This window comes from Archocentrus centrarchus (genome assembly GCF_007364275.1).
Source record: "Archocentrus centrarchus isolate MPI-CPG fArcCen1 chromosome 18 unlocalized genomic scaffold, fArcCen1 scaffold_23_ctg1, whole genome shotgun sequence".
NCBI lineage: Eukaryota > Metazoa > Chordata > Actinopteri > Cichliformes > Cichlidae > Archocentrus > Archocentrus centrarchus.
In genome coordinates this window covers 5,914,899-5,928,954 of record NW_022060145.1, presented here as the reverse complement: position 1 = coordinate 5,928,954, position 14,056 = coordinate 5,914,899, and the positions used below count along the sequence as shown (strand labels likewise).

At 42.3% G+C, this 14,056-nt stretch overlaps 2 protein-coding genes across 5 annotated transcripts; one reads left to right on the top strand and one right to left on the bottom strand.

Moving 5' to 3' along the window:
- The first annotated feature begins 2,299 nt into the window (after positions 1–2,299).
- LOC115775213 (uncharacterized) lies at positions 2,300–5,378 on the top strand. Of its 3 annotated transcripts, XM_030722771.1 has the most exons (5): positions 2,300–2,412; positions 2,705–2,850; positions 3,723–3,887; positions 4,244–4,407; positions 4,494–5,375. In XM_030722771.1, exons 2-5 carry the CDS (start codon positions 2,783–2,785, stop codon positions 5,297–5,299), a joined length of 1,203 nt encoding a protein of 400 aa, XP_030578631.1. In that variant the 5' UTR covers positions 2,300–2,412; positions 2,705–2,782; the 3' UTR covers positions 5,300–5,375. The 3 variants fall into 3 exon arrangements, with proteins under 3 accessions (XP_030578631.1, XP_030578632.1, XP_030578629.1); XM_030722769.1 differs by lacking the exon at positions 2,300–2,412 and having other exon boundaries at positions 2,446–2,850; positions 4,494–5,374; XM_030722772.1 differs by lacking the exons at positions 2,300–2,412; positions 3,723–3,887 and having other exon boundaries at positions 2,444–2,850; positions 4,494–5,378.
- A 217-nt stretch (positions 5,379–5,595) lies between these two features.
- Positions 5,596–13,983, bottom strand: larp7 (La ribonucleoprotein 7, transcriptional regulator). Of its 2 annotated transcripts, none has more exons than XM_030722682.1 (13): positions 13,859–13,983; positions 12,478–12,691; positions 12,278–12,378; positions 12,047–12,130; positions 10,526–10,690; positions 10,315–10,417; positions 9,934–10,224; positions 9,635–9,788; positions 9,366–9,505; positions 8,247–8,359; positions 7,811–7,970; positions 6,364–6,455; positions 5,596–6,023 (listed from the first exon to the last, which is right to left on the bottom strand). In XM_030722682.1, exons 2-13 carry the CDS (start codon positions 12,674–12,676, stop codon positions 5,946–5,948), a joined length of 1,680 nt encoding a protein of 559 aa, XP_030578542.1. In that variant the 5' UTR covers positions 12,677–12,691; positions 13,859–13,983; the 3' UTR covers positions 5,596–5,945. The 2 variants fall into 2 exon arrangements, with proteins under 2 accessions (XP_030578542.1, XP_030578543.1); XM_030722683.1 differs by having other exon boundaries at positions 12,478–12,677; positions 13,859–13,961.
- Positions 13,984–14,056: the final 73 nt, after the last annotated feature.

The following is a 14,056-nucleotide window of genomic DNA, read 5'->3' as shown; positions in this document are numbered from 1 at the left end:
AGGTCCCGTGTCCTCGAGTAATTCCCAATCTCACTGTGAGGGGAAAGTCTAATCAGCCAGCACAGGGAGAAGGAACACCTGCACATTAGGGTTAGAGCCCAGCTTTACAGATGGGCAGTCTGTCAGCAGCTTGCATTTCATCCAATTTACTGACTAATGTGTATTGACTTAAAAGGCACTTTGCACGGCAATTCATTACGTTATCCAGCCTGTTAGGCTGATAGTGTCCAATTAAATAAATACAAGGCCATTTCTGACGGAGCAAGTTCATTAAGGCCATTTTTTTTTTCGTTCTGATGCTGCCCTCAGACTTATTACTGGAGTTGTTTATAGTACACATCTTTGCTCCCTATATGAAAAGTTGGGTGGTCCTCTCTCTCTCTCTCTTTTTTTTTTATCCATGAGACTCTTAATTTGGAAAGTGCCATTTCACAAAACGTCTATGCCAGAGTGGTGCTCTTGGTTGTATCAAACTGGGCCCAATGACTGCGAGTCCATCAAATCTGACTCACTGTGGAAAAACTGCTTTCAGCTTCTCTGCTGAGACCACCTGGAACTCTTGGTTAACCTAACTTTATGATTCAGTAATTGTATTTTTATATTGTTTTCTTTTATTGGGTACCTTTTTTTTTTTTTTTAACCATATATTATCTCATATTAAATGTTCAAAATCAGTGGAAATGAAGTTAAGCCTTTGTTTTTTCCAGGTTAAATAAAATGAAACAAATTAAACTAGTTTAATTAATCTTAAAAAAAAAAATTAATATGGGATCCGAATTGCACACACAGTTGAAAACATATGATGGTCCTGCCAGAGATATTCTAGCAGGTGGCACTCGAAGAATCTTGAAGTGAAATCTGTGGGAGATCCTGCAGCAGCAAAAGACATTATTTTGGGGGGAGGTATTTAAATACCTATTTATCCAGTTTGACTGATGATTCTGTACATGCACATTTAATTTCCCATTGACCACTGAAATCTGAGTTAATTTAGATAGAAAAGTGATTTGGTGACTTTGAATGTCGCATGGTTGTTGGTTTCAGATGGGCTGGTCTGAGTGCTTTAGAAACTGCTGGTCTACTGGGATTTCCCCACACAACCATCTCGGGAATGGTATTAAAAAGAGAACATATCCAGCTAGCCGCAGTTCTCTGGGTAAAAATGCCTTGTTGATGTCAGAGGGCAGAGGAGAATAGCCAGACTGCTTTGAGCTGATAGGAAAGTAGCAGTAACTCAAATAACCACTTATACAACCAAAGTATGCAGAATAGCATCTCTGAACACACAACACATGAAGCAGATGGGCTTTCGTGGTGTAAAACCATACTGGGTGCCACTGTCAGCATGCCAGATGGGACTTGAACACGGAACCCCTGAAAACAGGAATCTGAGGCTACAATTTGCACAAGTGCACAAGGTCAGAATCTGGTATAAGCAACATGAAAGCATGGATCCATCCTGCCTTGTGTGAATGGTTGCTGGTGGTGTAATAGTGTGGGTAATATTGTCTTGGCACACGTTGGGGTCCTTAGCAGCAACTGAGCATCATTTAAACACCACAGCCTGCCTGAGCATTGTTGCTGACCATGTCCATCCCTTTCTAATCACACTGTACCATCTGATGGCTGCTTCCAGCAGGATAATACACCATGTCACAAACCTCAGATCCTCTCAAACTGGTTTCTTGAATGTAACAATGAGTTTCTGTACTCAAACAACCTCCACAGTCACCAATAGAACTCCTTTGGGATCTGGTGGAATGGGAGATTCACATCATGGATGTCAGCAAACAAATCTGCGGCAACTGATGATGCTATAATGTCAATATTTGACCTGAATCTCGGAGGAATGTTTCCAGCACCTTGTTGAATCTGTGCCACAAACAAGACAGGCCTGAAGGCAAGAAAGGGGTCCAACTCAGTACTAGCAAGGTGTACCTAATGAAGTGTCTGTATAAATAAATAATATAAATTATATATTTTTAGCAGCTATGATTATATTTTACTTAGATCTATTTTATGTGACCCTCCTCCTTAAACTCTTCTGTCATATCGAATTTTTGTTAGAAAATATGAGGGTTTAAGTTATATCCTAATCTAACGCCAAAATGAAACAAATTAGTTTTTTTTGTTGTTGTTGCCTATTCTTTATTAATGATGAAATTTAAAAAACGAATGAAATAATGTGTTTAATTATTGTGTCGACGAAACGACCAAGTGAAGTCGTGTCATGGAACTGTGACTTATTGGTCTTGTTTTTTAGGGTGTGAGCGCCATCTAGTGAAACATCCCAGCATATAGCAGATCTGACGAATTCAAGACCCTAGTCAAAGATACGCGCTCAGGATAGGTCACGCGGATAGGTCACGCAGAGAGGTCACTCCAAACTTAAGCGGGACTGTTCGTACAGGTGTAGGTGCTTTTGTGCTTTTAGGGGAGAGGTGTGGGAGAAGTAAGTTAGAAAGTAACAGATGGAAAAACAGAGTGAAAGCCGCTCAGCTGTTTCCGCAAAGGTTTTTTTTGGCATCCCGCTGAACGAGCCCGGACGCGCGCATCATCGCAGGCTGCGTCCTCCCCTTGACAACCGGCCCGCATCACAGAATAATCCACCAATGTTTATTTTTAGACGCTCTCGGGCCGCCGAGTGCCACTCTCGGGCTACACACATCCCATGTTCCTCCGGTCAATTATTCATATGTTTTAGGCCTGCAGCGAGGAGTCGGAGAGCAGGACTGCCACAGCTCGCATCTGCGGGACGCCCAAAAACAGGCGAGGTGCAGAAATGCAACCGAAAACTACGAGGCAACAGATCCCACAGCAGACCAACAACCGACCAGCTACACAGACACGGTGAGCCCGTCTGTGTGAGAGATTTTCTTTGTGGAAACACGGCAGTTTTATTATACGAAACGGAAGAAAACGCGTGGATGGATGGAAAAATAACAGCTAGCTGGAATGCTTGTATTTTTTTATTTTTTTTCCAAATTGACTTAATTTCTATGGAATCTTCTGGCGTGTAGTTACAGGAATGTGCTGTATTTGTTGTAATATGTCACCAAAGGCGTGTGGTCAGACTTTAGTGGGGGTCAGGCATATGCTACAGGATGCGCTCTTGTTTTAAATGCTATGATACAACATATGGACACAACATGGATGGGACTGGCTTTGTGAGAAGGTGCCAACTCAAGCACCGTAACCCTAAGAAGCACCTTATTGTAGTCTTTTTAAATCTAATGAATGAGTCATTTGTTGCCTCCCTTTTGTGTCATGTTATTTAGTCAAAAGTGCAGTTGGAGGTTTTGAACCTCTCTTACCCGTGAAACCTACCAGAGTAATCTGAATAATCCTTAATTATCTCAACTCCCTGAAACAACCGTTTTAGCCCCTCTCCCTTTAAACCATCTTCTGATTGGCAGCCTCCGCTAACCAGAAGGTTTGAACAGCAGGTGGGTGGGGCTTGCTGTGCTCTCAGCCTGTGTTGTGTGCCTGTGATGGCTATATTAGGAATATCCATTGTCACTGACAATACAGAGCCAAGAATAGAGAAAAAAAGAAGAGAAAAACGTTTGAAAGTGGGTGTTTAAAGCAGACTGCACCCTGAACTTTTACCTCATAAGGATTATTTGCTCATGTGTGTTACTAATATTTGAAAGTAAGGCATGAATGGCGAAACAGATCCTCTTTAATGTGATGATACACTCCATAAATTCTGCCTTGTCCAGGAAGCACACCAGCTCCCTGAAAACCCAAACAAAGGCCTCCATGACCACAGAGTACCGGGAGAGGTTCCTTCCCCCCTCCTGTTTTAGGGCAATCGTGTCACCAACAGCAAAGAAGAGCCTTTGCCATCCACTGAAGGGGAGGAGGGATGAAATTACCTCTTTGAGGTATATATAGTTTTTTGCCTTTTCTAATGTCATCATATGTTAGTTAGCTGGGGAAAAAAGATTTGTTTTGGGGTGGGACAATTTCAGGATGTGCCAGTTCTTTCCTAAAGTGTAACATAATGCAGCTGCTCTTTGCCCACATGAATACAGCAACTGGTGCATGTTGTTCAGCTAAATGAGAATGAACTGGACATGGCAACACTGCAATGCACAGTTATAAAATAATTCATAGCATGTAGTGAACGTCTCCTGAATGAGGTGCTGGTGTGCCATGATTTGCATTTTTGTATATGTTGGGCTTGCTAAACAAAAATGACAGATTTCCCATGGTGTGTGTGTGTGTGTGTGTGTTTCAGACCAATGCATGTTAGGCACCACTGGATAAAAAAGCCACCTAAGCCAGAGCCACCAGACCCAGCACCCAGAGACTACAGAAGATGCAAAAGCGCTCAACTCAATGCTGCAAACTGTTCGGCCAACCAGACGCCACCCAAGGCTGACTACACTAGTGTCTATCAAAGTAAGCACCCTGAAGATCATTACTGTGAGATGTCAAGGAATACGGCCACGTTTACATCCTGAATGAAATCCACTTTGTTTTTCCAGATGATTTTAAGCAGTGGGAAGCCAGCAAGCGCCAGCCGTACATCCTGAAAGACAGCCTGACACTCGAGCATGGATTAGGTAATCTGCTCGTGCCGCAGCGAGAAACAGATCCCACTGGAAACACCACCAGCTACAAATCAGATTATGTCCACCATCCAGCACACCCCAGACCAGTGAAGCTGAAGCACTCCAACCAAAGCAGCTACGATCTCCCGTTAGAGCCTAGATTGCCCTTCAAGCCAAAGCAGGCTTGGTCTACATACCGAGACTTTCTTGACGAAGCCAGTGATTTTTATGAAAAATTCAACAGTTGTTCCCTTGATACTAAGTTTCAGGGCCACACCAAAGATTTCACTTCACCAGCGGACCACAGCGTTCAGTGTCAGGTCAGTGTGCAAAACCTGTCAACCAGTGAGAAAAATGACGTCCCCTGCCAAGCTGCGACCACCATGACGGAGGGCAGCGGAGTCTGGGATGCGCCGCAAAGCTTCACCGCTGTGAAACCCACTTTGTCAGCGGGCAAACCTAAATTTACTGACGGCTGCAAAGCAAGTCCAAAGGCATCGAGCCGACACACCAAAATAAACAAGACTGCGGGCTGTAATTCCACCCGAGATGCCACACGGAAACCTCAGCGTCCTGCTGAGCTTGAAGTGCTTTCAGGCTTCGAATGCTCCTCGGGGAACGGAGCATCCAAGATGTACTGGTACGGCAATTTGGGCCGAGGAGGGACTCAGCCTCACGGCGATGACTGTGTAGACCATACCAACCAGATATTCAGCTGCATGGCTTCTAGCAGACACTAAGATCCTGCCACGTTACCTCAGGTAGTTTCTACTTTTACAGCAATAAAAGCCATAAAAAGTGAGACTGTGTAACATCAACTGTTTTTGTCCTGTATTCACCATTATCTACAAAATGAGAGGCGCTTTATATTCAGTTTAGAAAGACAAATGGGGACTTCCTCCAGGGTTTGTACATTTTTTTTTTAAATCGGTCTCTGCTTTAGTGACTCGACAAAGGAGGAAATCCCATCTGAATTGAATTACCTCAAATAGTGTTCAACACACAGATTCAAAAGCACTTCACAAATGAACTTTGCACAACTGGGTTGGAAATTTGCAACAAATGCTGTAAACCATAAAATGACATTTTATTAAAAATAACACATTGTCATAACTGAGAGAACTTTCACCTCAGTTATATTTACAGTCTTCTTTTTTAAGTCCATTAATTAAAAAGTCTAATGCATGTTATCTTACAGGCTCCAGTGCAAAAAAAAAAAAAAAAAAAAAAAAAGGCTGAAGGTTATTCATTTAATCTTCTTGTTCAGGCTTCTGTTCACTTCTCTTGCGGGTACACACCAACACCAACTGTCCCCTTCAAACTACGTCATGTAAAGTCTACAGAGTTAAGCCTCGCTCGGCTGTCGAAAACTAATTTCAGTAGCTGTCAGTCGTCTTCAAAATGGATGTGTTTATTAGCCTCCTTGGCACGGGCAATGATGATCTTTTCGGCTTTGGATATGAGCTGAAATGTGACAGGAAATTAGAAATTAGACGAGACGGCAGATAAACAACAGGAATGTGTGATTTTAACTGTAGCGCGTGAGTGTGTATGAATGGGTGTGTTAATATGATAAAACGACACCAGGTATTAGCCCGTACCAAAAATGAACTGTGGCGGATAAACCAGTTACATGCATCCTTTTTCCTGCTGTGAATATTACACATGAAACTACAATGTTTGTCAGTGTTACAGGTAAAGATAAAACATCTACCTTTTTCTGTTTGACTTTTGAAGTTGTTTGAATGGTACGAATGATCACTGATACACTGCAACATGTACATAGATATAAGGTGGCGCTCACCTTTTCCGTTCCCCGCTTCTTTTCCCTTGGACGATTCAGTTTGACCTGGCGGTCCACCAGGATCTTCTGCCAGTACCTTTGTTCATGGTCACCTTTAGAAAGAAATAAACAGAGTGAAGTTCACTGAAGGGTGTCTTTCAAATTTTTAATGAAACCTTTTGAAAAAAAAAAAAAAAAAAAAACCCACAGAAAGTTCCCGGCCCGACATTGCATTTTCTTCCTTATCAATTATGAAAGCCAGAATCCCAGCTTTCCCTCCATATAGTGGAGTATGGAGTGTGAATGTATGTGGCCTACAAGGAGTTCCATGAAAGCTCGGCAAAAATACTGAATTATATCAACATATTTTCAAAAGAGAATTAGAATTACTGATGGACACCAATTTTCGAGATTAAAGTCAAAATACTATTTCGACTTTAATCTTTAAATTGCATTTTGAGATTTATCTCTGACTTTATTCTCAAAATCAGCAACAAGAATAAAAAAACAGATTTTGCTGGTATACTTTGTACTCGAGACGCCAAAGTCAAACTCGGAGCACTAACAGCTCTCAGTGGTGTCTGGCTGAGTGCAACTGCTTCACTTGCTCCTCACAGTGCATTTTCTGGTGCAGCGGTTGTGTCCGTTTGTGTAGGTATTTGTCTACGCAGAACACACGCAGAAGGGTTTGCGATGAATGCAAATATTCTTGTGTGCAGTCCTCCAAAAAAAAAAAAACAAAAAACAGCACATAGCTCGATGTGGGGTGATGCTGTGCGTGGGCTGAATGCTGATTGTTTGAAAAGTGGGCTCGGAACAGGAAAAGGAGCGACAGGAGAGTTCAACACAACGGAAGGAGTGCAGAAAAACATCACAAATCAAAGAAATACAGCATGAGGAGCGGCAGCTGCAGCTGACAACTGTTTTTCACGCCCAATTTCTCTTTAACTCTGTCATATAACTTCGATCTTCTCTGAGCACAAGCAGGAGTGGCCCACAGACCGATTGTTTGTGACACTGCCCCGTGGTGCGGACGACGGTCTGCAAAGCTGCGCCTGGGACCACTTTAGAACCGTGTTTTAGAAGGACCTGCGTGATGGCAGGTAAAGTGATGAGAGAGTTCTAAATGTAGCACACACTTAAAGTAATATCACCTCTTTCGGGTGACTTAGTTTCTGTGCTGTGTGCTTGGGTGGCGCGCGCAGTGCCATCTACAACAACATTTGCATTTGTAAAGCAACAGATGCGGCTTTGACCTTGAGCATCGTTCGGGCGAAGACCCCAGGTGATACAGGTGATCACTGTGTGAAGGTTTGATTAAATTCCGACCCACACTGCAGAGGAATAGCGAAATGTTGTAAACTGTGAATGATTTGCATATTTTTGCCCAGCAGAGTGCAGCGCACATATTAAAAGCAAAACACAAAGTGAAAATGTTTCGCAGAAAATAAGGAAATAAAATTGGCACCTGTGATAATCTCCAGCTTCCAGCTTTGCTCTTTCTGCAGCTCTGCTCGAACGTCACTGACAGCTTTCGCTTCCTCTGGCGAGTGAAAACGGATGTGTCCCTCAGCATCTCCTTCTAAGATGTCCACATAGGCCACTGGAGAAATCCTGCACAATGTGTCCTACGCACAAAGAAAAAGATGAGGCACAAAGCAGCAGAACTTATTCTTTAAGGTGGACCTTTAATGTGGATGCTCATAGTAAACATGGCCAACTGAACTGTGGGGTTGCGCTACGCTCGGCGTAAGACAAAGAAGGATTATTTTGAACTCTGAATCATGCAGAAAAAAATGTAACCACCCACATCTGGTCCACTTTAATGGACTTGATAATCAAATACAGGAAGTGATGATGATGTCACTGGGGCCAATGAGAGTGCACTGAGGTGTAAGCGGTACCTTGATGATTTTCCTCCCTGGTAGTGGCTTGTTGTCCGTAATCTTCATGATGACCCCACTGACAAACTGAGGTCCTTCCTTAGTTGCCTTTTCACTTTTATTCTCCTCATCAACTAGACAAAAGTCAAAAACACAAATCAACACATTCAATTTTTCCTGCTGGAAGCAGAAGGTGGGTACACTGTGATCATAAAGGGACGGACACGGTCAGCAACACCACTCTGTGGCATTTAAATAATGCTCAGTTGGTACTGAGGGGCTCAAAGTGTACCAAGAAAACATCACCAACACCAGCCTGAACTGTTGATACGAAGGCAGGATGGAGCCGTGCTTTCGTGTTGTTGAGGCCAAATTCTGACTCCACCGTCTGAATGTTGCAGCACAAACTGACACTCAACAGACCATAAAACATTTTTCCCCAATCTTGTCCAATTTTAGCGAGTCTATGCAAACTGTAGCCCCAGTTTCCTGCTCTTAGCTGACAAGAGTGGCACCTGGTGTGGTCTTCTGCTGCTGTAGCCCACCTGCTTCAAGGCTCCATGTGTTGTGCGTTCAGAGATGTTATTCTGCACACCTTGGCTGTAATGTGTTACTTCCTACCAGCTTGAAGCAGCCTGGCCATTTTCTTCTAAACCTCTAGCATCAACAAGCCATTTTCACCCAGAGAACTGCCGCTCGCTGGATATTTCCTCCTTTTCAGACTACTCTCTAGAAACCCTAGAGATGGCTGTGTGGGAAAATCCCAGCAGATCTGTAACTAGAACAGTCACTTAAAAATCACCTCTCTTCTCCATTCTGATGCTCAGTTTGAACTTCAGCAGGTTGTCTCGACCGTGTCTACATGCCTAAATGCACCGAGCTGCTGCCGTGTGATTTGCTGATTAGATATCTGCGTTATGTGCCTAATAAAGTAGTCGATAAGTGTATGTAATCAGTTCTTCTCAGAGTAATACCGTGTGATTTCCGATGCAATGCTTATTTTGCTGCTTTATCTGTGATGAAAAACACAAAATGTGTGGGTATTATAAAGGAGGATGTGGGGAAACCCAGCTTTAGAGAGTGGTCTGATTTCGATGTGGTGGCACTGAGATACAGGTTGAGGTTTATAAAAGAACTCACCATGTGCATCTTGAGGATCTCCATCTGTCTCCATTATCTCGTCCTTCTTGGGATTCATTTTATTCATGCACTTTTTCAGGGTTGACATGCTGCACTTCTGCAAGCTCAGGTACTCCTCTTTTAATTCAAGCCAGTCTTTCCTTGATGTGGAGCAAGAAGGAACAAACATGCCCAATAATGCAGGTTAAGTTAGCCAGTTATGAAAGGTTTTTTTTTTTTTTTTTATTATTATTTATTAATTCACTAGAAAAAGGGATGTAGGATCATACTTTGAAAGAACCCGGAGTGGGATCACTTCTTCCCCAATTTTCAGTTTCTCCTTGTGCTTCTTTTTTCTCTTCCTTTTTGCTTTGACGTTTGCATCATCTTTTTTTTCCTTCTCCTTCTCGACAGCCTGCTGTGCGGCTCTTTTAGTGGGTGAATCTATAAGGGGAACCCAGGAATTAACACAACATTCTTGTGGTTTTACTGTAAATCACTCAGAACAATGAAAGCCGTAAAAGGAAAAAGAGCTCCTTCATTCAGTTTTTCTATTTTTTTTTTTTTTGAGGGTTTAAGGATTACTTACTACTCCGTGCTCCATCTTTCTCTTTCTCGCCAGTTTCACTTTCACTGGTTCTCCTCATCTTCGATGGTACATCACTCTCTGATGCCTCCGCTGTCTGTGACCGTCGTCTTTTTTTCTCCGACAGTTTGGATGCTGTCTTCTGAGTGCCGCTGGCCTCGGGTTCACAATCCTTCTTTAGCTCAGCTGGCTCTGCTTCCATCGACTGCTCTCGGGCTTCCTCTGCAGGCACCTGCACTGTGGCGCCTTCTTTCTTTTTCTTTTTCTTTCGCTTCTTCTTCTCTTCTTCTTCACCTGCAGTAGATGGAAGTTTAGGATAAATACATGTTGCAGCACTAGCCTTTAACTTAATATATCAACAGCAGCAAATAAAATCAACTATACGTGATGGTGGATTGTCGGCGGAGAGAGGAATCGGCTTCCGGTGTAACGTCTTGGGGAAAATCCCTGGTTTCCTAGGAGCATCTTCAGGAGGGTTGTTCAGCATCTGTTTTAAAGATCAAATTCTCCCATGAACTTTCTTTCAGCCAAAAACAAAAACCACATTAACATCAATAATATCACAGCTGAGGAAATATTCATTGTGAGTTCTCACCTCTATGGCTTTCTGCGCTTGCTCCTCTTTCTCAAACTCGACAAAAGCAAAACCCTTGGAGTCCCCAGAAGACTTGTATCTAGGGATGCTAACATAAACCACATTTCCACATTTTGTGAAAACTCTTTCTATCCAGCTGTGTGTCACATCCTTCGGCAAAAGTTCCTTTTAAAGAAGAAGAAGAATGAATAATAGTTTGGAATCCAAGAAGATTTTCGAGCAGGCAAATAACACGGAACAAATGAAAGCGGACCTTTAATGCTCATTTTCAGCTCCATATTTTTATTCTTTAACTTGACTGGAGAAGCTTTGCATTATTTATAGCGGAAATGACCCTTATTTATCTAATAATTATCTAATACTCAGTGTATTCACTAATGGAAACAAACCTAATTCCCCCCCCCAAAAGTTGTGATGCTTTGTAAAATATAAAGAAAATATAATCTGCGAATCTCATAAACCCATATTTTATTCATAACATAGAAAACATGCCAAATGTTTAAACTGAGACATTTTACTGTTTCATGAAAAATATTAGTTTGTTTTGAATCTAATGGCAGCAACGTGTCTCAAAAAAGTTGGGATGCGGGCAACAAAAGGCCAGAAAAGTAAGTGTTACAAAAAAGAAACACCTGGAGGAACATTATGCAACTAATTTTTTAAGCCTTCAGGCTCTCAGGCGGCACTGCATTTAAAACAGGAGTGATTTTGGGGTGGCTGTAGCTCAGTAGGTAGAGCAGGTCACCTACTGATCGGAAGGTCAGCGGTTCAATTCCTGGCTACTCCAGGCTACATGCCAATGTATCCTTGGGCAAGATACTTAACCCCAAGTTGCTCTCCGGCCGTCCTGTCGGAGTGTGAATGTGTGTGAATGTTAACTAATTAAAAGCACTTAGCTTAGTAAAACATGGAAGTGCTTGTATGAATGGGAGTGCATGGGTGAATGTAAAACATGTTGTATAAGCGCTTTGAGTGCTCTGACTCTGAGTAGAAAAGCGCTATATAAGAACTAGTCCATTTACCATTCTTTCACGGAAATCATTCCATGGCCTCGGGAACACTCCTAGGAATCACTGTCTGTGACCACAGTTTTTGGAAAACATGGACATCTCACCTTCCAGACTAGGAGATGCTACTCAGAGATAAATATGGTCCTGTCCCAACCTTTATGAGACATGTTGCTGCCATCTTTTAAAAATGTTAACATTTTCTCAGTCCAAACATTTGATATATTTGCTATGTGCTACTGTGAATAAAATATGGGTTTATGAGGTTTGCATTAGAGACATTCTCATCACAGAGATCCAAAAGCAGAAATAATGCCTGAAACAGAGCATTTAAAGTAATCTGAAGCTGGAGCTTTTGACTCGGTAAAATGTGTATAGATGTAAGGTAAAATCAAATGGTGCATTCAGGTACAATGTATGGAATCATTTTTGCTCACTTTAATTTGTCTTAATTACAGCAGTGGAAAGCAAACATTTCAAATAGAAACATAAGAGGACTTTTTTTTGTTTTTACCACATAAACTGTGCGGCTGTCTACATCATTTGGCAGTTGCCCAACTGGAAGCTGACGCCTTACTTTAGTTCCCTCGAGGTTGACCTGGAACACACATACAAAAAAACCAAAAAACAAATTTATATGAGTCTATATTCACTAAAGTAATTTATGGGCGATCAAATTATGCAAATCCTGTAAAATTGTGACAGGCGTATGGCATTAAGAGAATAAAAATTTGCTTTACCGTACCTCAACTATAGATGAATTTTTTAGCGCCCTGGCAATGAGCTTCGTGTCAGTTGTCAACTGCTTCATTCGATTGAAGCTCGCCAACACGGATATATCAACATCTACAAGACATAATGCGTGGTAAAATGTTTAAGGCTAAATCCAATGCCCCCAAGCCACAAAGATTCAGTGACACATACGAAGTACTGATGGGCTCTTACATCCATTGTCAGACTCATCTATGAGCTTTTTCAGAAAGCGGTCCTTGCTAAGGTTGACATCTCCAAACCAGAATTCCACTTGCTTCTTCACCTCACTGAGCAGCTGTTTGACACGGGACCTCTTCTTCTTTTCCGTCTCCTTCTTACTGCTGGGTTCTGCTGCAACAGCATCCGGAGCTCCCCTCTCTGAGTTAATCATCCTGGGGGGGCAGGGCTGTAATGAAGATTGGTGACACACTACTATAAAGCATTACTAAAGACAGTAATACCAAATAATACTAAATAAATACGAGTAACTTTATAATTGGACTTCAGGATAAAAGCTACACAGCTGCAAATCCAGGAAGAACACCTCTAACGGGATGACATGATAAACCTGATGGGGGTCGCATGGGATAGCAAAGAAAACAGATACTACATAAAATGTATGTTTGTGTGTGTATGTGGCTGTGTGTGCGGTGCTGCCATGATGAAATCTGGATAGTCTGCAGTATTAAGGGTTTTTCAAGCCCAAAAAGCTGGGACCCACTCCCACTGGTCATGTAACCTCATGCTGGCGCCAGAGAAACTTTCTGCAACAGTAAAGTATTATTTCTTTATCCACGTTTTATGTTCCACGTTGATGTTATTAGTAAGAAAATAAACGTTGGACACCACTACAAATTTGTTCTACAGCTCAAGGGAATTGTTGACATGCTTATCAATATCACAGCCCCTCAATAAGACAGATCTGACTGTAATTACAACTCCCATTAAGTTAATGTTACTGTTCTTATTTTAAAGATCATTTCCGTCTTATTCTGAGAGCTGTGTTAAACGGTCTTGGGAGCAAGCAAAGAACCAGTATAACAAACAGGGTATTACTGCGCTCTCTTTTAGACGGATGTTGCTATACGCCTGCAGAATAATGAAATGGTTTTAGAATTGCCTGCACCCCGAAAAATAAGAGAACCTGTTCCTTCGCGCCGATCCTGTATTCCAGAGTGCTCGGGGGTTTTATATGCAAGCTTGATGTACACATATTCATCTACAAACGCAAGCGTTTAAAGATCGAGCAAACATGACGATGCGCCCCATAAACAATTCATTCCAAACAACCCCCAAATCCTGCTTCGTGGGCGATATACCCGCCCTGACCCATATTCAGAGTACACGATATCGAATACGCCCTCGCTGTGCTCATAATACATTTGATAAAAACCTTGCTGGCTTTGTATTAAGTGGCTCTTCACCCAGTGCATGGTGAATGCTTCGCTACCTGGCCGATGGCTGGAAATTCGCGGGTGGTGATATTTTAAAAATCCTTCCGTCATGCCAGCATTTTTAAAGTTCGCCAGACCATCACTTAACGTTCACGAGACCGACTGATCACAAAACTCACCCTGCTCCAGAGGAGAAAACAGCCCAGCCTAACACCGAGCTCAGAAGAACAACAAACCAGCAGCTAGCACGATATCTTCGTACAAGCGGCGCTGCTTTGGTTAATGACGTCGCACACTAAATTCGTCATATGAGTGAGCAGCAGCCTATACAACTTCCGGTGAATTCCTGCAGAGTAAAAAAAACAAAAGCGAAGTTT